Raw genomic sequence first — 22,495 nt, forward strand, 5'->3', positions numbered from 1 at the left:
AGAGTATAAGATGTACCTCCCCCCCCCCAAAGATGGTTGAAATGTTGGTGCATCTTATACACTGAATACAGTCCTTTTTGGCCTCCAGAAGCCCTCCTGCTTCCCGTTTTGTTTTTCACAAAAACAGGGTGCACAGAAGGTTTGGGAGCTCTGCAAAGTGCTCCTGGGGGCTGGGGGAAGGCCAAACCACTGTTTTTGCAAAAAATAAGCAAAACCTGGACTATTTCCCCCAAAACGGGGGTGTTTTTGCCTTCCTCCAGCCCCCAGAAGCACTCTGCAGGCCTTTATGAAAAATGGGCCCGTTTTTGCTAAAAACGGGACACACAGAAAACTTGGGAGACCTGCAGAGTGCTCCTAGGGGCCAGGGAGGACAAAAACTTTTGTTTCTTGGTACGTCTTATAGTCCTAAAAATATGGTAATTATCCAACAATTTTAAGAACTCAAATTGTCAACTTTTCTACTTTTATAAGATATAGAAATATGTATCTATTTGCTTTTTTGCATCATTTTGATTCTTGCTTCTAGTATATTTAATTAACTGGAACAAAAAACAAAACAAACCAAAAAAACAGAATGAAAATTAAGGAGACTGAGAAAATACTGAAATCAAACATCACCAGTGTTTCTCCAGTTCCACAAGGCTAGATGTGTTTTTACCTTATTGCAGTGCTCAATTGCTGTAGTGTATTCCCGTAGCTTTAGGTAGCACATAGCAAGGTTGAGAAAGGCTGCCAACAATAAAGATTCTGAAGCTTTAGATTCCCTTTCGGATAAGCCATATTCCATTTCTAACCAGGATACAATCTTTCCATACTGAATTACTGCTTGCAAGTACTTGCCTTCCTAAGAATAAGATTAAATAAGGTTAAAGAGGAGTACAGTATTACATTGAAAAGCAGAAATACAGTGATACCTCATCTTACAAACTTAATTGGTTCTGGGACGAGGTTTGTAAGGTGAAAAGTTTGTAAGACAAAACAATGTTTCCCATAGGAATCAATGGAAAAGCGATTAATGCGTGCAAGCCCAAAGCTCATCCCTTTTGCCAGCCGAAGCACCCGTTTTTGCGCTGCTGGGATTCCCCTGAGGCTCCCCTCCATGGCAAACACCACCTCCGGACCTCCGTGTTTTTGTGATGCTGCAGGTGAATCCCAGCAGTGCAAAAACAGGTGTTTCGTTGGCAACGGAAGTCCGGAGGTGGGGTTTCCCAGCGAAGGGAGCCTCAGCGAAATTGCAGCATCGCAAAAACACGGAAGTCCTCGAAACCCCACCTCCGGACTTCCATGTTTTTGTGATGCTGCGATTTTGTTGAGGCTCCCCTCACTGGGAAACCGGGGGTGGTGTTTCCCATGGAGGGGAGCCTCAGGGGAATCCCAGCAGCGGGAAAACGGGCACTTCGCTGGCAAAAGAAGTCCGGAGGTGGGGCATCCCAGTGTGGGTGGCTTGGGTTTGTAAGATAAAAATAGTTTGGAAGAAGAGGCAAAAAAATCTTAAACCCCGGGTTTGTATCTCGAAAAGTTTGTATGACGAGGGGTTTATAAGACGAGGTATCACTGTATTTCTTAAATGTTGGTTATAATTTAAACTATCAGTAATAGAACAATGAGGGGGAAAGGGGAACATTTTGATAGTTAAGAATTTTAATACCAGAAAGATGTAATTTCAAATACCCCTATTTTGGCTACCTTATGACAGATCCACATTTACTGGGTATCAACTGCTCAGAAGAAAACTATATGTCATTGAAAGGTAAAGACAAAGATAGATGTTAAGAAGGAGAGATTTTCTGAGCAAATAAATAAATTACAGAAGCCTTATCAATAGGAGACAAGTTTTTTCATATTAGTGTTGCTAGAATGCTGACACATACCTTAAAATATACTGTTCCTTTTTCTTTGACTATGACGGCCTGCTCTAGTTTCTCTTTGGTGTCCATCTCCCAGGATTCTTTGGCCTATAACCAAGAATGTATAGATATAATCAAAAAACGGAAAGTGATGTAAAGCTGAAAATCTAAACTATACTTCATAATATAGTAAGATTTGTCAACTCTTGCTCATTTCAAATTTAGTATTACTTAATCCCAACAAAGATTTTTCTTAAAACTACTGCAAAAGCTCAGAGCAAGCAATGGAATAATTATATATAAAAATATTCACAAATTTATATTTGGCTTTTGAACTTAAAGCAGAGTGAAATTTGAAGTAGCCCAATGTTGGTATCACTGACATTTTCTTTCCAGTCCAAAATATATTCAGCTCCACTTAAATCTGTCCTGAAGACAGAGGAGTTAAAAAAATATGAAAGGATAACCCAGAATCATGAAAGAAGCCTATACAATCCTCCTGAGAGTAGACAGATTTCTTTCATTTAAGTTTCCTTCCTGTTAACATTTCCCATTATAGATTGGCATCAACGCTCCACCTTATGTACATCTTGTTCCTTCCCTGTACTTTACAGAGATGGTACATTCTCCATCACCCTAAAAAGGGCACAGACTGTTCAGCAATTTTGCCCTGCCCTCCTTTCAGTACTGTTTGGCAGGACATGATTTTTTTTTCTTCAACCAGAAAAAGAAGTACAAAAGGAACAAGCCTAGGACAAGTCTTGGACCCCACCCAAAACAATAAAAAAACACACAAGAACACTGTGATCCTTGCTGACATATCTTTACCAACTTTTGTGACAAACGTGCCGGATGAAGCGGGAAATGGATCTTCCTAAATGTATTCACTGTAGAAAAGTTCCTGTGGGTAAACATCCAATGTGTAATAGGATGGTTTTTTATTTGAAGAAATTCCATTCTCACCTTTTCAAAGCTTTTCAATGTAACTTCATACACAAGTTCAGCATTTGGTTCTATGCCAAATACAGGCTTTCCAGCTTCACCAAACCCATATCTAAAAAATAGCATGGGAAAAAATAATAACTGAAATGACTCAGGATACAGCCTATTATTCAGCATTCTGGATATTTACTCTCAAAGGGAGATAATTGGTTAGCTACATATCAGGTCCTGGAGACCTGATATGTAGCAACATACCAAACATGGGTTGTCTGGGAAACTAATGTCTGAGTAACTAATTTTGGGCAAAACACTTATATGCTATACTGGACTCAGTGTTATTACTTTGTATTCAGATTGGATGCAACTATATATTGTGCATTCTGTTCAATTTTTCACACACTTATTACCCTTTAATGTTTTTCAAAATCTTGACATTACACTAAGCAGTAGATATGCAAATGGTATTTGAAATAATGTCTTAAATCTATCTACACACTATTTAAATATCATTTTAAATATATTTAAAAAGAAATTGTTATTGTTATTGTTGTTGTTATTGTTGTTATTATTGTTATTCATCATCATCATCATCATTATTATTATTATTATTAATTCAACTTCTATGCTGCCCAATCCCGAAGGACTCAGGCTGGCTTACAAAAATATAAATTACAAAAACATTAAAAAGAAGTCAAATATAGAATTAATTAATTAACTTAATTAAAAGCCATAATAAACATAATAAACTAACCCAACATGCATACTAGACATTCAAACAATTTGGCCATGATTGTTGTTGGTTCATGTCCCCCAGGCCTGTCGGCAAAGCCAGGTCTTCATGGTCTTACAGAAAGCCAATTGGGTGGGAGCAATACGGACATCTGGGGAGTTGATTCCATAGAGCCCGGGCAGCAACAGAGAAGGCCCTCCCCGCGGTCCCACCAACCTGCATTACTTAGTTGATGAGACCTGGAGAAGGCCAACTCTGGGTGCTCTTATAGGTCTCTGGGAGGTATATGGCAAGAGAGGGTCCCATAAATAGTCTGGCCCTGAGCCATATAGGTTTATTCTAAAACAATTTACATTACATAACAATCTTACTGTCAGCTACCACCAGCTAATAGCTATGGTGTTAAGAATAAATGAGATTTGTATAAAAGCTATGTAAAAGCAGATTGAGAGCCAGGTTTTTCCAGTGGTTAAATATATCAGGCTAGAAACTGGGAATTCTAATCTTGCTCTAGGCAGGAAATTCATTGGGGGTCCTGCTGGTGTGGTTCGGTGTGCCGCTCCGGTAGCAAATCTGGTGCGACGGCTCCGTTCTCTCTTTGCCAGTCTGCACGCCACTACGATTTTTGGCTCTCTGAGCATGCACAGAAGCAAAATCATCCCTCTAAGCATGCGCAGAAGCAAAATCATGTGTGGGACATGCAAGCATGCAAAATATCACAATGGACACGCAGCACACCAGTAGGAAAAGGTAAGCAGCCCGCCTCTGCATGAAATCCACTAATGATTTTGGGCCACTCACTTACACAGTCTGGGAGGGAACCAGTGGCAAGCCACTTGCAAAAATCCTGCAAAAAACCTCACCCTGTGTAGGCTTCTCCAAGTGGACACTGGAAGCCAAGACTTGAGCTAAAGACACCAAATAAATAAATAAACAGGGACGGACGACAAATACCCCCTCCCACATTTCTTACTGTGTTCCTATATGCAAGATACAGTGTTCTCCCCGTTGCATCTTCTCCAGAGCCTTGTCAATTCCAATGGGAATGTCATGGTCTTCCCCTTCTCCAACAGTGAAGGCTACATCTCTACAATCGAACATTCTGCCATCACAAAACCCTTTCAATTGGACTGTATGGGAGAGAGAGAAACATTATGAAATGTAAAGCAGTACCAGGAACATTTCAATAGGCATTAAACAGCATAATCCAAACACATTATTTGTTGGTATTCTTGTCTTCACCATAGCTGGCATAACAGAAGAACTGGGTCCCAAAACAAACTTCAAAATCACATTATTTTTTATTTTTCCTTATTTCTAAAATGAGTTCATGCTTCAACTCACTGATGTTAACTTTTTTTTAAAAAACCCACCCTATTATGTACTTATTTATTTATTACATTTATGTGCCACCCATCTAGTCTAGAGGCAACTGTTCTTTGCCTACAAAACTGAAAATAGGTTTACTCATATCCTGGGCCAGTTCTCTCAGGCAATGGTGTGAAGATGGCAGCTCTCAGTATCAAGGCATCAAAATCCTGCCTGATTTTGAACCCAGACTGGAATTCAGTACTGCAAAAGCTACTACCACACAAGCTGCCAAATGGCACTGTGTTACATTGGCAGGATATAATTTCTTGGGTACTCCGTGGAGAACATGGTGAATTTAGAGAGGGGCAGGAACTGAGAGGATTACAGTGGTACCTCTACTTATGAACTTAATTCATTTGGTGACCAGGTTCTTAAGTAGAAAAGTTTGTAAGAAGAAGCAATTTTTCCCACAGGAATCAATGTAAAAGCAAATAATGTGTGTGATTGGGGAAACCACAGGGAGGGTGGAGGCCCTGTTTCCTCCCAGGAGATTCCTAGAGAGGCCCCACGGAGGCTTCTCCCCACCTTTTCCAGCCCTGTTTTCCCCCAGGAGATTCCTAGAGAGACCCCACAGAGGCTCCTCCCCACCTTTTCCGGCCCTGTTTCCTCCCAGGAGATTCCTAGGCGGAATCCTTTTATTTATTTATTTCATTTATTTATTAGATTTGTATGCTGCCTCTCTCCGTAGACTCCGGCCTGGTTCTTGAGAAGAAGCAAAAAAATCTTGAACATCCAGTTCTTATCTAGAAATGTTCATAAGTAGAGGCGTTTGTAGATAGAGGTACCACTGTACTATAGATTAGTATTACACTTTATAAATACAAATTGTTTGTTTGTGTTTTGTTATTTTGTAGTGGAACGACAACAAAGCACAAGATTTCAGTAATATTCTTGAAGAAAGTTATGCACAGATTTTAATGGAACAATTCCCTTTGCACTATAGCTCATAAAAGAAAAAGAGAAAATGTACACATGCTGCCTAAAGTATCATTATGAAGGTCCATGCTTCTCTGGCCTATGGTCAGGATAAAAGAAAAACAAATGCAAAATTAGCACAAACTAATGCTACCGGTTAGGCCCAGTTTGGGCGAACTGGTAGTAGCGGCCGCCAGTAGTTCGTAGAACCTGTGGCGGCGGCATTGCAAGACTCTGCCCACCTGCCCGGATGTTGCCACTTTCTTTTTAACCCTCTGCGCATGTGCAATGCCTTCTGCGCATGCGCAGAGGGTGAAATAACATGTGCGGCTGTGGCACATGAGCAAAGCATGCGCTTTCAAACCGGTAGAAAAGGTAAATAGATTTCACTGCTGCTGCTAAGTAACGTGGAAGAATCGGTATGGGACATTTTTTCCCTCTCAAAGGAAGATAAAATGATATTAAGTTGCCAAATGCTCTAAGCCAGTGTTTCCCAACCGTGGCAACTTGAAGAGATCTGGACTTCAACTCCCAGAATTCCCCAGCCAGCATTTGCTGGCTGGGCAACTCTGGGAATTGAAGTCCAGATCTCTTCAAGTTGCCACGGTTGGGAAACACTGCTCTAAGCCTACCACCCCACATAAACATGATCCTAGATATAAAACAAAGTTATAAGGTTAGTAACAAGGAATGAAGTGGTTGAGAATTCCGGTGTTCACGGACCATTACAGCCAAGGAGGGTTAGACCTGATTAGAAACTGATTACATATCATGGAAACATCAAGGCCATAGGCTAGACTGGAAGTAGAAAACAATTCATGGAAGAAGGCAGTTGTAAAACACTTCTGTTATGTTGCCAAGAAAACAACAACAATAATAACTGGAAGGCATCCAAATAGGGAAGGCTACGTCAAATTGTTGTTGACAGAAGTTATGCATATGTATAGGCTTATGTAGGAACTTGCACTTATATAAATGTGAGAATGACTGGGCATGACCTCTCTCCCTCTTCTTTTGCAATCTCCAAACCACCAATCCCGCAATTGGAAGTGTTAAATTACTCAAAGAACCAGAATCCTATATTCATTCTAAGCCAGTAATTGGGCTATACAGATGGGCAAAATGTCTCGCTATGACTGCAAAAGGAAAAACTCAATGGCACACTGGCATGACAGGTTGTCAATATTTACTTATTTATTTTATTTATTCAGATTTATATGCCGACCTACGCCCAAAGGATTCTGGGCGGCTCACAACCTAAAAACAAAACACACCATGTAATATTATAACCCCTTAAAAACAATTTAAAACCAATAATTTAAAAAAAATATTAAAAAATCATGCATGTCATTAATGGCCAAATCCTGATGACATACCATCAGATCAATGGCCCCTGGCCCCAGGTCTTTACAGCTTTCTGGAAGGCCAGTAGGGTGGGGGCAGTCCAGATCTCAGGAGGTAGTTGGTTCCAAAGAGTTGGAGCAGCTACAGAGAAGGCTCTCCCCCGCGGGCCCACCAGCTGACACTGTTTAGTTTAAAGCTTATGTCAACAGCTTAAAGCTTATGTCAACTGAACACAGTGATTATTAACTTACAGTGTGTTCTACAATGGAAGTACATTAAGTATCTTGCATTCATGTAATGGGCCTTCTCAAGGTCAGGTCACCGTAGGAGACTTACCTATCCATAAAAATGGCTCCCTTGGCCAACCAACAGCATAAAATCATTTACCAAAAAGGGGGTGGGGGCAGGAGGAAAGATAGATCCAACCTGTGTGTGTGTGCGTGTGTGAGCGAGAGAGAGAGAGCGCATACTGCCGCCAGCCCTGATATAACTCTCCATACCAGGATGCTAAAATTGGACTTTCTTCCCCTCCTTCAACCTGTGCATACCTTGGCAATGGGACTTTCTCTCCCCCCTCCCCTTTTCCTGTTTTGTCTTCCGATCGGCACAGGGGGATGTACCTAGCTTTGCTGCCCATTACAGCTAGGTATCTCAAAGCCGGGAATGAACATCTGTGTTGTAGCAAGCCCGGGTGCTAGATCGGCCTCCTACAAACTCCGTCTCTCAAGAGGCCTGGCCGAGCTTTTGAGCGCCACTCGCTGAAATGGAGGATGGGGTGGAGCTAATAGGTGTCTAAGCAAAGCGCCAGTTGGCCGGCGGAGAGGCGGGGCATCCCAACACCGGCAGCTCTGCAGGAAAAGAAACTGCTTTTTTTTTTTCTGAGCCAAGATGACCCTAGGGTCACATTGTGGCTCCATGTTGTAATGAGCTTCAGGAGGATGGGATCCTATCTCCCCCATTGTGAAAAAATTCACTCAATCAATTCCAACTTTGTGAGACCTTTTTCTTTTGCAAGAAGTTGGAAACGATTGAATGAAATGTGATGGAGAAATGTAATTGGAGTTGGGCTGGGGCGATTACACGTGTGAAAAGGAGAGGGCTCTGCATCAGAGATATATCTTAACCATCTTTCTCCCTCAGAGAAGGGCTTTGGGTGGAATACAATAGAATACCATATCTCTAAAAAATCATTTAGTAAACAACATAGACAGAGGTGTGATGGAAATCAGAAGAGATGCCTGGGATCATCCCATAAGCCAAGGCACCAGTTGCCTATCTCTGCACAAATTTTGCTCTAATTTATCACCAAAACCAGGTCAGATGTGAAGTCTAAACTAGAGATTAGTATATTGACTAAAATCTGCAAACAAGTCCAGAATTGTATTCAGGTAACACTGTTCTAAATGCCTAGAATATTATTAAAAGTTTGTTCAATTGCCCATCAACCAATGTAACATTTGCACTCACAGTGTACTGTATTCCATACTCTTTAAGGAATGCTCAAGACAACTATCTCACATAAGTAAAAGATTCAGGTAAATCAGCATGGTTTGAATTAAAATGATGGAGTTTTAGTCTCTTGTTTAGCTTACCAATGCTAGAATGTTTCGTCATCATTAACATTGCTATTTGAGTGGTCCATTGATTAATTTTACACACACTGAACATTTTGTCATTTTAATTTTTTGTTTATATTACTTACAATGTCCAACCTTTCCTCCTGACAACTTTGGTAGCTTAAGAAATGCTTCAGGAATTTCATGAAAACGTTTCTAGTCTAGGAACATTCATAATACAATACTTTTATTTGTCTTTTAGGCTCTACAATTAGTCAAACCCTAGTAATCCTTTGCTTCTTCGTTGTAATTTCTAACTCTTGACCTTCTCATACTGAAGTAACTACTTAGTGTTCTAATAAAAATAATTGCCAATGTAAATATAAAACAAAACAATCCTCTCTTTCTTCATAGCCTTTTGCACTGGAAGCCAACATTACGAATTTTAGGTATCTGTGGATCATCAAGCATGCATATTGTGAAAAAATTGAAATGTAGCAAGATGCCAGAAACAGCATATAATGCTATAAAATGAAATTGTATGGGAATTCGAAATCACTTTCCACCAGAGATTCTGTTCACATAAACAAAGAGCCCAAGTCCTTTTGAAATGTGAGCATTCTATTACACATTCTACATCTTACATTTTTCTTGCTATTTGACAATATCTTGAATGCAATATCTTATACTACTGTATATCAAAAGAAAAGTATATTTACTTACCGCTATTTCTATTTCTTACTAATCTTAGTTAAGACGTCTAAACCAATATAAATAGGAGTGGGGATAGAGGGCATCCCTGACATACTCCTTTCATTATATTTACTGTTTCTGTCAATTCATTATTTACTATACTTGAGCAATGTGAATCTCTTTTTAAAGTACCCTATCTAAGGCAATATTTAGGTGTTTGTATTGTGTATATTTCTCTAAAGTATGTTATGAGTGGCCTAAGGTAACATGAAACCTGTCTACAGTGATATATGGAATACTTGCAGTACTGAAGTTGTTAATGGCTGTATCCCTGGAGCAAAGCTGTCAAAAATACTATAGCATCACCTTATGTGTTACAATACTTTTGACTAGTAGACATGTATCTAAATTAATTATTCCCTGTATTCTTAGGCAGCATTATAGAGTTAGTGTCAACACAGAAACTACTGATAGCTGTAAAGGAGTTTCCAAAGATTTTTAATCTATTATTTTAAAGACATTTCTATTTTCCAGGTATAGAGCCGCCCCGAGTCCTCGGAGAAGGGCGGCATACAAGACTAATTATTATTATTAATAATAATAATAATAATAATAATAATAATAACAACAATAACAACAACAACAACAATGATAGTTATGAGCATATATTATGTACGACAGCCTAATATAAAGTATTACCATTTATTATTGTTTTTGCAAGCTGTCCATTGAAAATAAGAGACAAAGCAAAATATTTGGAATAACTGTAACTACTCAATAAAATTAATTTTAAAAGGTAGTAGCAAAAGATAGTAGTTCCGTTCTTTGGCATTTGGTGTGAACTTTGAAGCTCTTTTTCCAGTTAATAAAATGAGTTCTTGTAATGTTTTGTTAACTTTATAGTTCCTACTCAGTATCTTTATCAGGAGGTACAAAGTATGGGAGATTATGGCTAGAGAAAAATCTAATGTACAAATTTCAAAATAATTAGCTCATATATAAATATAATATTAGATATATACTAGATTGGGGTGGTCCCATTCTGTTCTGTACCAACAATCTTGCTCAACTAAATTCACTCTTTGATAGAATGATTCTGCATAAATATAGTACAGGAAATACTTCCATAACATGATTATCAAAGCTTACTTAAATACTATCTGAAAGAGATCACTTGGGTTGAATTACACTTGGATTGCACAGTAAGAAATTCCAGCCAGACTAGGGAACATCAGTTCAGCTGTTGAGTTGACTTATTGTTCTCTCTGTGCCTAGAGCAATTTTGTTTTGAAGAGCACAGAACATTGTGTTCTTAATGTGGCTGGCACATGAACTCTGTGCACTGACAGCAATTTGTACAACTTGATTAAAACAGCAGAGGGCTGCATAGTTACTTGAAATGCAAATATCCAAACAGTCTGTGTTTTAGGAAGCATAGCTGTGAAATATGCCCTATCATTCAAGTTAATGACTATCTTCATAAATCCTACCCTAAGATTTTAACACAACAACATGTATGTCCTAATTATAGTAACGCCAGGAGTCTTTGAATTCGCTTCCTACCCAATGCTGGGTTTTACTATAACTCAGCAAACACAGTCAGTTAATGATTATTGTGCAAGTTTAATCGTCCGCTTGTCTTCAAAGTACAGGCAAAACTACTTTTCTGGTTTTCCGCCAACCTACTATAAATTCATATTAAATCAACCAAAACATTTCCACTTTACTACAGCTGACAAGAAATCTGAAATGGGTTCTCAATCCAAAGACTTTTGTCTCTTAAAATAGAGTTTAATAACAGACATATTATATTGATTTAGAAAATTTAGATAGCTGCCTAATTGCTGACAGTGACTCCAGGTGGCTTAGAAACAATAACAACGTAGTATAGAAAACGAATGAAAATAAATAAAAATCCCCTACCCTAGGCAACATCACACAGCCAAATAAGGCATTTGATGGGCTCCATCCCACTCTGGATTCTCCAGGCCCACAAGCACAATATATTTACTTCCTTTGGAGCATCTTATTTCTTTGCCACTCACAATTTATTTTAGGGCTGTTATCATAATTTTTGACAACACAAATACAATCTAAGGTCAATACTACTTAATATGTTTCCCTGAATTGGGAGTCCTGAGAAAATGAATCACAGAACAAACAGGGAATCAGAATAGCACGAATAAACTCCTGTCTTACAGTGATAACGGCCTATATCAGTGATGGCGAACCTATGCCACAGGTGGCAGGCGGAGCCATATTGGAGGGCACAGGAGGCGTTGCCCTATGTCAGCTCCAGCACACATGCGCGTTATGGCCAGCTGATTTTTGGCCTTGGGGAAAGCCGTTGTGCCCCCGGAACCTTCAGGGAAGCTTCCTGAAGCCCCAGAGTGCAAAAAACGGCCCAATTTTGATTGAATTATTTATTTATTTGTTTGTTTGTTTGTTTGTTTGTTTGTTTGTTTAGTGAAGTACGTATTTAATAATATACCTAAGTATAACATTATTTGAATACAGTGATCCCTCATTTTTCGCAGGGGATTCGTTCTAAGACCACCCGCGAAAAACAAAAAACTGTGAAGTAGAGACACTATATTTACAACATAAATATAACATTAAAAACTGTAAAAAGCATGGCACCCTCCACTCTGCCGCTCGCCCCTCGCCCAGCACTCTGTGCCTTAAACCTGTACCTTAACCTGTGCCTTAAACCAGGAGAGAAGGGGAGGAGATGTGTGTGTATATGAGAAAGGCTTCGGGCGCAGCCGCCGCCACTCACCGGTTTGCCCATTTGGCCATTTTTTCACCGTCCCAGGCTTCTGCAAGGCCTGTGCGCATGCACGGGGACGTGTGTGTGTGTTTGTGGACAGGAGCAGCATGGGGGGGGGGTGCATGCACGAGGGAGGGAATGGGCATGGACATGTGTGAGTGTGCTAGCTCACACACACACACACACACACCCTTTTGGCATGCAAACCAAAAAAGGTTTGCCATCACCGGCCTTCATGATCAGAGAAGGAAGCAAAGGGGAGGAGGGGGAAAAAAAGGTTAGTAACAGTGCGTGGAGAACAGGCTATCAACATCACCTCTTTTCCCTAGTTGCCTCCAAGATATTTTTTTTAAAGCTATCCAAAAAAAAAAAAAGCTAGCAAGGATGTGGAAGCACAATGCCTTGCCAGCTGTAGGTCTTTTCAGATGTAATAAGCTCCAGGGGATTGCTCAGAAGAAGCTAAGACAGAAACACAGTGAAAATATCATGAAAAACCGTAAAGATGTGATGGAAGCTTCCAACTTTCAATCTGATCATTCTACTGCTGTTACAGAGGAAGGATAATGTTCTAAGGAAACACAAAATTATCCTTGAAAATAGGCAAATTTCATGGGAGATGGACAAACTTCAGACACTTTTATCTGGCAAGAATATGTCTTGCCATATTCAGTATTAGAAGTATAGTGTGTTGAGTGTGATGGACACACTGTACACGCTGCTCCTACAGGCATGAAGCCTATTGATTATCACATGCCATCTAGATATTCTAACATAAGGAATGGAGAACCCTACCCTACAGTATCAGTAGATTATTCTTCCTCATGGGAATATGTGTAACTTGCCGGTGTATGCTTAGTCTTCTTTAGAGACCATTGTAGAATTTAGGGTTGATAATAGTGTAGGGTTGTATCTAAAAGCACAGGAAGAGAGAACTTGCAACACAATATTATTATTACAGTGACTAGCATGAAATATCAGCAAACTTTTGCCTCAACAATAGTCTCTCTTTTTAATATTATAACACATATACACAAATTTAAAAAGAATTACAAATCAGAAACACTATTCATATAGTATGTGGTGGGGGAGAACACACAGAGAGAAAGAACAATGTTGTCATAGATTCTACTTTTACTATTATAATGTATTTTAATAAGACAGTACAACTGTTCTGTACAATGACCTCAATATTTTATATAGCTGAAGAGGATACTCACTCTGAACAGCTGCTCCTTCATTGGGGTTAGAATATCCTTCACCTTTTTGCTTGATCCTACGAATGATGCCTCCATTATCAAATAAATCCTCCCCTTTGAAATCAAGCAGTTCAATCTAGATGAACAAACAAATAGCTCAGTGATGGGTTTTAATTTGTTTTACTGCTGGTCCTGTGGGTGTGGCTTGGTGGGCGTGGCAGGGGAAGGATACTGTAAAAATCTCCATTCCCTCCCCACTCCAGAGGAAAGTTACTACAAAATCCTCATTTCCTCCCAATCAGCTAGGAATCGGAAGGCCGAGAATAGATGAGGGCGGGGTCAGTCAGAGGCGGTATTTACTAGTTCTCCGAACTACTCAAAATTTCTGCTACCGGTTCTCTGATCTACTCAAAATTTCTGCTACCGGTTCTCAGAACCTGCTGAAACCCACCTCTGAAATAGTTCAGACTTTAAATAATGCAACTTCGCATATAAAAGCATTTTGAGAAAACACGGATATCTAATATCTAAAGACAAAGCTATATGATAGTTCTTCCAGTGAACCCACTTTCCTCCATATTTGTAAGAAAAGGGATATATATAAAGTATTTATATATTCAGCTGTTGCATCTTTTCAGTAGCAATATTCTGACAGATTTATCAGGCACTATAATCAGATTAATCATGGCAATCATCACTACACCACACTTTATTGCAGACAATGATATGTCAAGGTTAAGTCACTCTCATCTAGAAATATTTCCCCCCCAAATTTAGGGTGATTTGTCTTTTTTTCTTTTTGTATTAAGCCCAGCTAAATATCAGCACATAGTCAAACCTGATCTTAAAATATTAGAGGAGCTACCCCCCCAAAATTCAAGGCTATAGTGTAGAATTTAATTTTTTTTAAAAAAACACATTAAAAACAATAAAAAATCACTTTCATATTGTTGCTGAAAAAAAATAAAACAGTTGATTTTACTTTTTAAAAAAATTGCGTGGATTTCACTGATTCTTTATTCACTAAGCCTTTCCCAGAGTTCTGAGCAAAATCAATGCATTCCTCAGGCTCTGTACAATGCAGCTTCAGTCATAGGCCTCCTTTATCAGTCTGATTCTGATTTGAAGTCCCTGATTGCCCAAACAGCATTTAAATGATAACGTTTGCAACACATGTGTTAATTACTCTGTCAAGAGCATGATCCTTTTCAAGCTGATACACTTTTACCCCTGCAACCAGGGGTGAAGACTCAGCAGGTTCTGGAGAACCAATAGCGGAAATTTTTATTACTTCTGAGAACCAGCAAATAACACCTCTGGCTGGCCCCGACGGGGTGGGAATGGAGATTTTGCAATATTCTTTCCCCAAGAGTGGGGAGGGAATGGAGATTTTACAGTATCCTTCCCCTGAAGCGGAAATGGAGATTTTGCAGTATCCTTCCCCTGCCATGCTCACCAAGCTACAGCCACAGAACTGTTAGGGAATTTTTTTGAATTTCACCCCTTCCTACAACATGACGTTTGAAGCATTGCCATTTCCAGACTCTATCAGATAACTAAGCAGTTCACAATTCTAACACAGAGTAGTTGGGGTTATAATTTAGGTCACTCGATTAAACTTCCCACTACTGTAAATTTGTCTTCAGAGTTTTTATAAGAACATTAACATAAATTTTATAGTTAAATAAAAAAATCACAAGACTAGTGCAAGATAAGAAACTCATAATGTTTGTTCCTGTGAATGAAACATATTTTTATTGTCAAACCTTTCAACAATTTTGGAAACATTTTGTGGACTGCAAATAATTTTGTGGCTAGTGGGGGTTTTTTTTGCTACAAATATTTGAAAGATAACAACAGACCGGGTTTTTATTCACTTGTTAGCAATATTTACAAGATTTATATGCATGGAAAGGCAATTTCTTATATCTTTAGTTATAGAATTATGCTGTACAGAAAGTAGTAATTATATGAAACGTTTACCAAAAGTTATGTAGATTTAAAGCTACATAGCACAAATAACTGGTTCAAATTACTGTTTTATCCACTGAATGAAAAAATCAGTTTAATGTTCCTCCATTTTTTAAAGTACCCATTTCATGTCAGAAATTATACTTCTGTTTATACAACCTAAAAATTCATTTGCCTTCCTTGCAACCACATCACACTACTGGCTCATATTCAATCTGCAATCAGCTACTGTGCCAAGTTCATTTTTGCAAGTACTGTTATCAAGGCAAGCATTTGGCATTCTCTATCTCTGCACTTGATGTTTCCTTAAGTATTTTGCATGTCTTTCATATTTAATACTGTTATTTTCAATCAACTTATCCCACTTTCCAAGATTATTTTTATTTATATTTATTTCTTCCAGGGTATTAGCCTCCTCACCCAATCTTCTCTCATTTGCAAAACTGATTAAACATTGCTTCCCCCTTTTTCATGCCTCATCTTATGTGTAAAATTGGATTGCCTACAGACTTTCACATTTTAAAGACATATTTACGATTACCTTCTGCAAGTACTGTACATTATAAGACTAATACATTATTCTTATTTATATTTTTATTCCCAGAATAAGAAATACAAATATGATTATTGTTCACAGCTCCCATATTAACTATTTTAGTAAATAGATGTACAATATTAATGATATAAAAACCATAATTTTCATCATTTTTAAATACATTTATGTTTTATTGTAGTTCCTTTAGAACCATGGAATTTGAAAACCGGTAATAAATATTTTTTTTAAAAAGGTTCATAAACTTACCTCAAAAAAGAGGGTGGCATTTGAGGGGATCTTTGGGACACTACCAGCAGAGCCATACGCATATTCTGGCCTACATAGCAAGTGGCAGATCTCTCCTCTTTTCATGGTGGCGACCCCAATATCCCATGCTTTGATAACCTGACCTAACAAAGAAAATTTCAACTTCATAATTTTGTTCAGCAAGCTTTTCTTGAATCATCTAGAAATACACAATGTCAAATGACAAAATAGGAAACTGTACTAAGCTTTAAACTGCATGTCTCAGTGACTTTTTTTTTAATCTGACAGTTTAAATATAAACTGGCAAGTGCTTTATCGAAGCGGCACTCATTTCAACAAGGAAGTTCTGCATAAATCATCCAATTCAGACTTTACACTATACTGGAGCTTAGCATGAGGTGCAGAAGCTTTTCTGCACTGGAGCCTGTAGTTGCTTGTCTTCCATATATGAAAGTGGCTGGAAAGGAAGACAACTTAGGAAATGTTTTTCAGGGTTTCAACTCCTTTCTGCACTTTGGTTAAAGTGACATCCATGTATTCTGTTCTGCCCTCACTACGCATATTCTATCCAGGCTATGGTCAATGTATGATCTCTGATTAGGTATTCCCTCCTTCTTTCTGTTCTCACCCATGCCATGAAAGCAAGAGATTAGAATTGCCCCCACCCTCCTTGCCTTTCGTAAGCTACTTAAAACCCACCTCTGCCGCCAGGCATGGGGGAATTAAGACTTCTTCTCCCCCTAGACCGTTACAACTGTATGCATGGTATGTTTGTAGGTATGTTTGGTTTTATATATTACGGGGTTTTAATTTACTTTTAGTAGTGGATTTTATTTTATTTAGTATTGGATTTTATTGTATATTGTTCATGATTGTTGTTAGCCGCCCCGAGTTTTCGGAGAGGGGCGGCATATAAATCCAATAAAACTTGAAACTTAAACTTGAAAGCAAGTGGACATTATTGTTTGTTTGTTTGTTTGTTTGTTTGTTTGCTTGCTTGCTTGCTTGCTTGCTTGCTTATTTATTTATTTATTAGATTTGTATGCCGCCCCTCTCCGTAGACATTTCCTTCTCTGGGCATGGCTTTTGAGGACAGGTGAAACCTCATCACCTTGCCTGTCCCAGTTTTACACTTCTATTACTTAAGCTAGAAAAGGATACTTGGCAGAATTCTTGTCAATTCTGCCTAGTTAAAAGAAAAAGAAAAAAAAAACTTGGCATTTCACTGGCCCTCTGCTAAACCTGTTTAAACAATAGTATTTGTTTGTTTGTTTTTTTAAAAAAGGCACAGCCAACATTTCAATGTTCTACTACTGAACCTGAAGAAAAGGCATTTCTTGGCAGGCAGCCCAGTACAAAATGGCAGGCAGAGGGTGGAGGTGGAAGAGGGCATGATGCCCATCGGAATAAAGAACAGCCAATTGCTAAAGAGGCATTTGTGTAAGTTAAAGTGAAGCACAGCAAAAAGAATAGACTGTTAGGCTCATTGCAGGGGACAATTACTTTTTATGGAACACAGAGGAAGTCAGGTAAGGTCACCTCCCTAGGAGCCTAAAATGGCTGAACACAATGTGATCTGTTTTTGCCCTTACCAAGGCGTGGGTAATCTCTATTCTAACTGGGCCAATCAAGAAGTGAAAATGAGCCCTTAATTTCACATGCTCATATTTCCTTTAAGCATGTGACATCATGCTGGCACATGGTGTTAGCACTTCAAGGTAGACCAGATTTCAAAGCCAAAGGTATGCAGGTTAATAAAACGTTCGTTATAAGGATATAGTAACAGAATCTTCCCAGTCTGTATGAGAGCCACCCTCTCTTATTTATCAGAAATAGGGAGTCTTGTCCAAGTCATTTTCTCAGGCTACAAATCTATCTTGGAGTCAGGCTTATTTTATCTGATCACTGACTTGGTCATAGCTCTTCCTACTAACTGTTGTGGTTGGCATAACACTAACCCTCAAGATCATTCCCTTATCCCATACATATGATCTTTGCTTATGAAATCAGTACTCTACTTCATCCAAATATAGGAAAATATGATTTGCATTGTACCAGGATGATTAAATGATTTAAAATACAAAACTAAATTTGTGTGAAAACTGCCAATCTTATAGTGTAATATTTAACTATAATTTCATGGCTCAATGGAACCCCACTACTGGAGAATGATAATCGGTCCACTTTCTAAGGAAGAAATGTGTATTACAAAATGTATACACTAGAAAAGTCAAGTCCATAATAAATATGCAATTTGTTTCAAGCCTTTATATGTTTGCCAAAATCAAAGATCTCATTGTATTACTGCTTTTGCTTAAACTTAATAGGGAAAAAATATCAGTTGAAAGGTTATATACATTGGCAATTATAAATGACAAAAACCTATACTGCCACAAGAAATTTGTTAGCGTTTGTGTTTGTTACAGATGTGCCTTGCTATTTACTTGAATATTATTATTTTTTTAAAAAAAAATTGAAAAGCTGCCAGAGTTAATTTCCTTATTTAGGCAGATTTTTTTCTTAACACCCCCCTTCCCCCAACAATTAATAACTATACTGTTTTATTACACTTTGACACACTTGAAAAAGAAAAAGGAAGACTTCAATGGAAGGGCAAGAGTGGTGGGGTGCTGCCAGTTCGGGCCAGTTCTTTAGAACCGCTAGCAGAAATTTGCCACCGCTCACCGAACTGGCAGAGATGGCTGTCGGTCCACGTTCCCGAACGAGTTCTCCAGTTGCCATGGCTGGGAGAAAAAAACTTTGTGCATGTGCAAAGGCTTCTGCACACGCACGGAGGGTCATTTCTGTGAATTGACAAAGGTGTGGATTTGAGCAAAGTGCACACGCGATGCGGACCGGTGGAGAAGGTAAATGGAACCCACCCTTGAACTGCAACCTGATAATCTGAAAGCATTCCCAGTGTCCAGGAATTAAGAGCAGAATCATTTTCATATTAACAGATTAATGCCTTTTCTTTTCTTGCCCAGGTTCTCCTTCCTCACTCAGAGCAGGTTTTGTTGATGAATGAATGACAAGCTGGAAAAAAATGTCTCTTTCCATTCTGATGGTAGAAACCATTGTAGATGATAAACATCCCATCCATTCTTTTAAAACCTGATGTTTTACTCTTAAAATTTAACAAATATTTGGACATACTTCTTTAAAATGCTCGTTTCTTTCCATTGTTGAACACATTTTTAGTTAGGTACATTAACAATAGGCAGCGGTGGGCTACGAGCCGGAACGCTAAATTGTGCTCGCCACCGCGGCTTGTAAGTTCTTGCGGGACCAGCGTGATTTTGCTGCTGCACCTATGGAGGAAGCAAAATCACCCATGGAGCCGCAGGTGTGCTGGTGTTTCAGCATGCGCGGAAGCAAAAAAACCTCGCCGAAACACGGCTGCACCTGCGATTCTGTGTGCGATTTTGCTTCCTCCACAGGTGCAGCAGCAAAATCGTGCTGGTCCTGCAAGAACTTACGAGCCGTGGCGGCGAGTGCAATTGAGTGTTCCGGCTCGTAGCCCACCACTGACAATAGGTCTGAGGAAAACCTCTAGAAGTACTACAGGCGAAAACAAATCTTGAGAAAGACTTTAGGCAGCCGATTTTATTCAGATGACAGCTAAATGTGCGCCAATGCTTAGAGGGACATTTGACGAAAAACATTTTAAAGCAGCTTTATACATAGGTTGAACAACGAATTTCTCTTCCTTCACAGTTCTGCAATCATGCTGCATGGTAGCTAGGCCAAAATTCCTCAGATGAGAGAAAATCTTACTCTGTCAGAATTGTAAGATCTGCCTTTTAAAAACAACAACAACAACAACAACAAAAAGATATAGTATTGCCACTACCCAAAGTATTTTTCCACAATTAACAAAAATAGTGATATGCAGTTTCATGTAATATATGTTTGTTTATTAAACTATTTCAGTTTGTAACTGATGGGAAAGGCAGAGACAAAACAGAAAAGCACATACAGAACTAGCATGTCAGGAAGGAAGGTCAGGCATTTGATTCCCCACCCATAATCAGTAACAGATACATCACATGAGGCCACTAATCATGTAAATTTTATTCACATCTGAGAACTCCAGGCTTGCTTTAAAAGTATTTATAAACCTACAAGAAGCTGGCCACTGCACAATGGGTGGATGAAGATTTCACCATCTGATAATTCCTAATGTTTACAAACAAAGCAAGTTTTCAGTTAGGATTGATGGTAAACTGGAAATTTAGTCCCTGCCTGGAAAAAGAAGGGAGTGTGCATATATGTTTTGCAAGAATGATACACAGCTAGTCATGCTTGCACAGAAAACATATTTTTCAATTAAATATGTCAACATATTTTCTGAATTATAGAAGTGATGGTGCAGCAATAGATCCCATTTTCACAAGAAGTACTGAAGGCAAATCTACCCTATAAATCTGAACTACTGGAGCAAATTAGTATAATGACTTCATTCAATAAAATAAGAACATTATAAATGCACATACAAAACTTTTTTCCTCTAAAAGGCCTCTAATCTTATGATAGAAATATAATTTTCAACTCTTCCAGATTGTGATGGGATTGGGATTGTAAGAGTTAAACCATTTTGTAATGTTTGCATCTTATATGCAGCCAAAAATACCATTGCAAGTTAAGGTCAGCATTTTATATGGCAATATTATGAAGAAGAAAAAATAGAGTGCCTGATTTGCCCAGTAGTGACAGATCCATATACCTTGTCTTACAAACTTAATTGGTTCCGGGACGAGGTCCTTAAGGTGAAAAGTTTGTAAGACGAAACAATGTTTCCCATAGGAATCAATGGAAAAGCGATTAATGCGTGCAACCCCAAAATTAATCCCTTTTGCCAGCCGAAGCGCCCGTTTTTGCGCTGCTGGGATTTTCCTGAGGCTCTCCTCCATGGGAAACCCCACCTCCGGACTTCTGTGTTTTTGCAATGCTGCAGGGGCATCCCAGCAGGGGCATCCCAGCATCACAAAAACGAGCGCTTTGCTGGCAACGGAAGTCTGGAGGTGGGGTTTCCCAGTGAAAGGAGCATCAGTGAAATCGCAGCATCGCAAAAACACAGAAGTCCTCAAAACCCCACCTCCGGACCTCTGTGTTTTTGTGATTTTGCGATTTCACTGAGGCTCCCCTCGCTGGGAAACCCCACCTCCGGACTTCCGTTGCCAGCAAAGTGCCCGTTTTTGCGCTGCTGGGATTTCCCTGCTGGGATTCCCCTGCAGCACCACAAAAACACGGAAGTCTGGAGGCGGGGTTTCCCATGGAGGGGAGCCTCAGGGGAATCCCAGCAGTGCAAAAACGGGTGCTTCGCTGGCAACGGAAGTCCGGAGGTGGGGCATCCCAGTGGCGGCAGTGGGTTTGTAAGGTGAAAATAGTTTGTAAGAAGAGGCAAAAAAATCTTAAACCCCAGCTTTGTATCTTGAAAAGTTTGTATGGCAAGGCGTTCGTAAGACGAGGTATCACTGTACTTGCTAATTTTTAAGAGTTTTCTCTGTTTGCTCTTATAGTCTTTCTGAAAACAGGATTACAGTATATACAAATATATTGTAACTTTGTTGGGGGGGAGAACCCCTTTCACATGCCTAAAGCTCTTTACCTTTCTCCACCTTTTCCACTCTTTACCTTTGCCCAGGCTGAAGATAAATGGCTCATTCCTGTCACGGCTGGAATCAAACTTTTTTCCATTGGCCAGCTTTCCTTTGTAATGGACATAAACTTTGTCTCCAATCATAGGAGATTCATCCTTATTTCCTGGTCTCTTCACAATCTAGAATTAGGATATGAAAACAGTTAATCCAAGATGGTGCTGCCGAAGGCTGCCTTGGTGAAATGCTCTCTAATGCTTTCTTTATTTTTTATTATTTACTACAGACTTCGCACTCACAAGACCATCTGCTAAAAATGAAGGAATGTCACTTTAAGAGCAGCTCTCTGAGATCTCCCCCCCACACACACCTTTTACAAAGTTGGAGCAGGTTCTAACATAGCAAGAAGCAATTTCCCCAGAGCTATGGATTACCAAAAAAACCCCAAAAACCAAATGGAGGAAATGAAAAAGGAGAGGTAAAAGGGTGGGAATTTTAAACAGGCTAAGGAATAGGAGAAAAAACAACAACCCTGCCCTCTATCTTCCTAAAAAAACTGTGTTCATGCTAATAAGATGGATGAAATACTCCTTTTAGACAGATATAATTCTGATTTTTACAACTCAGCAGCATTATGCTCCTCTGAAATCTGGTTAAATGAACTAATTGATGATAGCAGCCTGCATATCCTAGGTTTTCAGATTTAACAATCAGATAGAATTGCGCAAACATCTGGTAAAAAGAAGGGAGGAGAGTTA

At 39.1% G+C, this 22,495-nt stretch overlaps 1 protein-coding gene across 3 annotated transcripts in view; it reads right to left on the reverse strand.

The window, feature by feature from the left end:
• FKBP5 (FKBP prolyl isomerase 5) overlaps window positions 1–22,495 on the reverse strand; it is a 1,202,894-nt gene that overhangs the window by 15,138 nt on the left and 1,165,261 nt on the right. For 2 of the 3 annotated variants that reach the window (XM_070745227.1, XM_070745228.1), the window contains 7 exons: window positions 21,775–21,919; window positions 16,138–16,280; window positions 13,386–13,500; window positions 4,493–4,649; window positions 2,811–2,901; window positions 1,872–1,955; window positions 659–844 (listed from right to left, as the gene is read on the reverse strand). In XM_070745227.1, coding sequence (XP_070601328.1) covers window positions 659–844; window positions 1,872–1,955; window positions 2,811–2,901; window positions 4,493–4,649; window positions 13,386–13,500; window positions 16,138–16,280; window positions 21,775–21,919 — 921 coding nt within the window. Of the gene's footprint in view, window positions 1–658; window positions 845–1,871; window positions 1,956–2,810; window positions 2,902–4,492; window positions 4,650–13,385; window positions 13,501–16,137; window positions 16,702–21,774; window positions 21,920–22,495 lie in introns of all 3 variants that reach the window. The other variant, XM_070745229.1, reaches the window with a different exon arrangement.

This window comes from Erythrolamprus reginae, chromosome 3 (assembly GCF_031021105.1).
Source record: "Erythrolamprus reginae isolate rEryReg1 chromosome 3, rEryReg1.hap1, whole genome shotgun sequence".
In the NCBI taxonomy this organism is placed as follows: domain Eukaryota; kingdom Metazoa; phylum Chordata; class Lepidosauria; order Squamata; family Dipsadidae; genus Erythrolamprus; species Erythrolamprus reginae.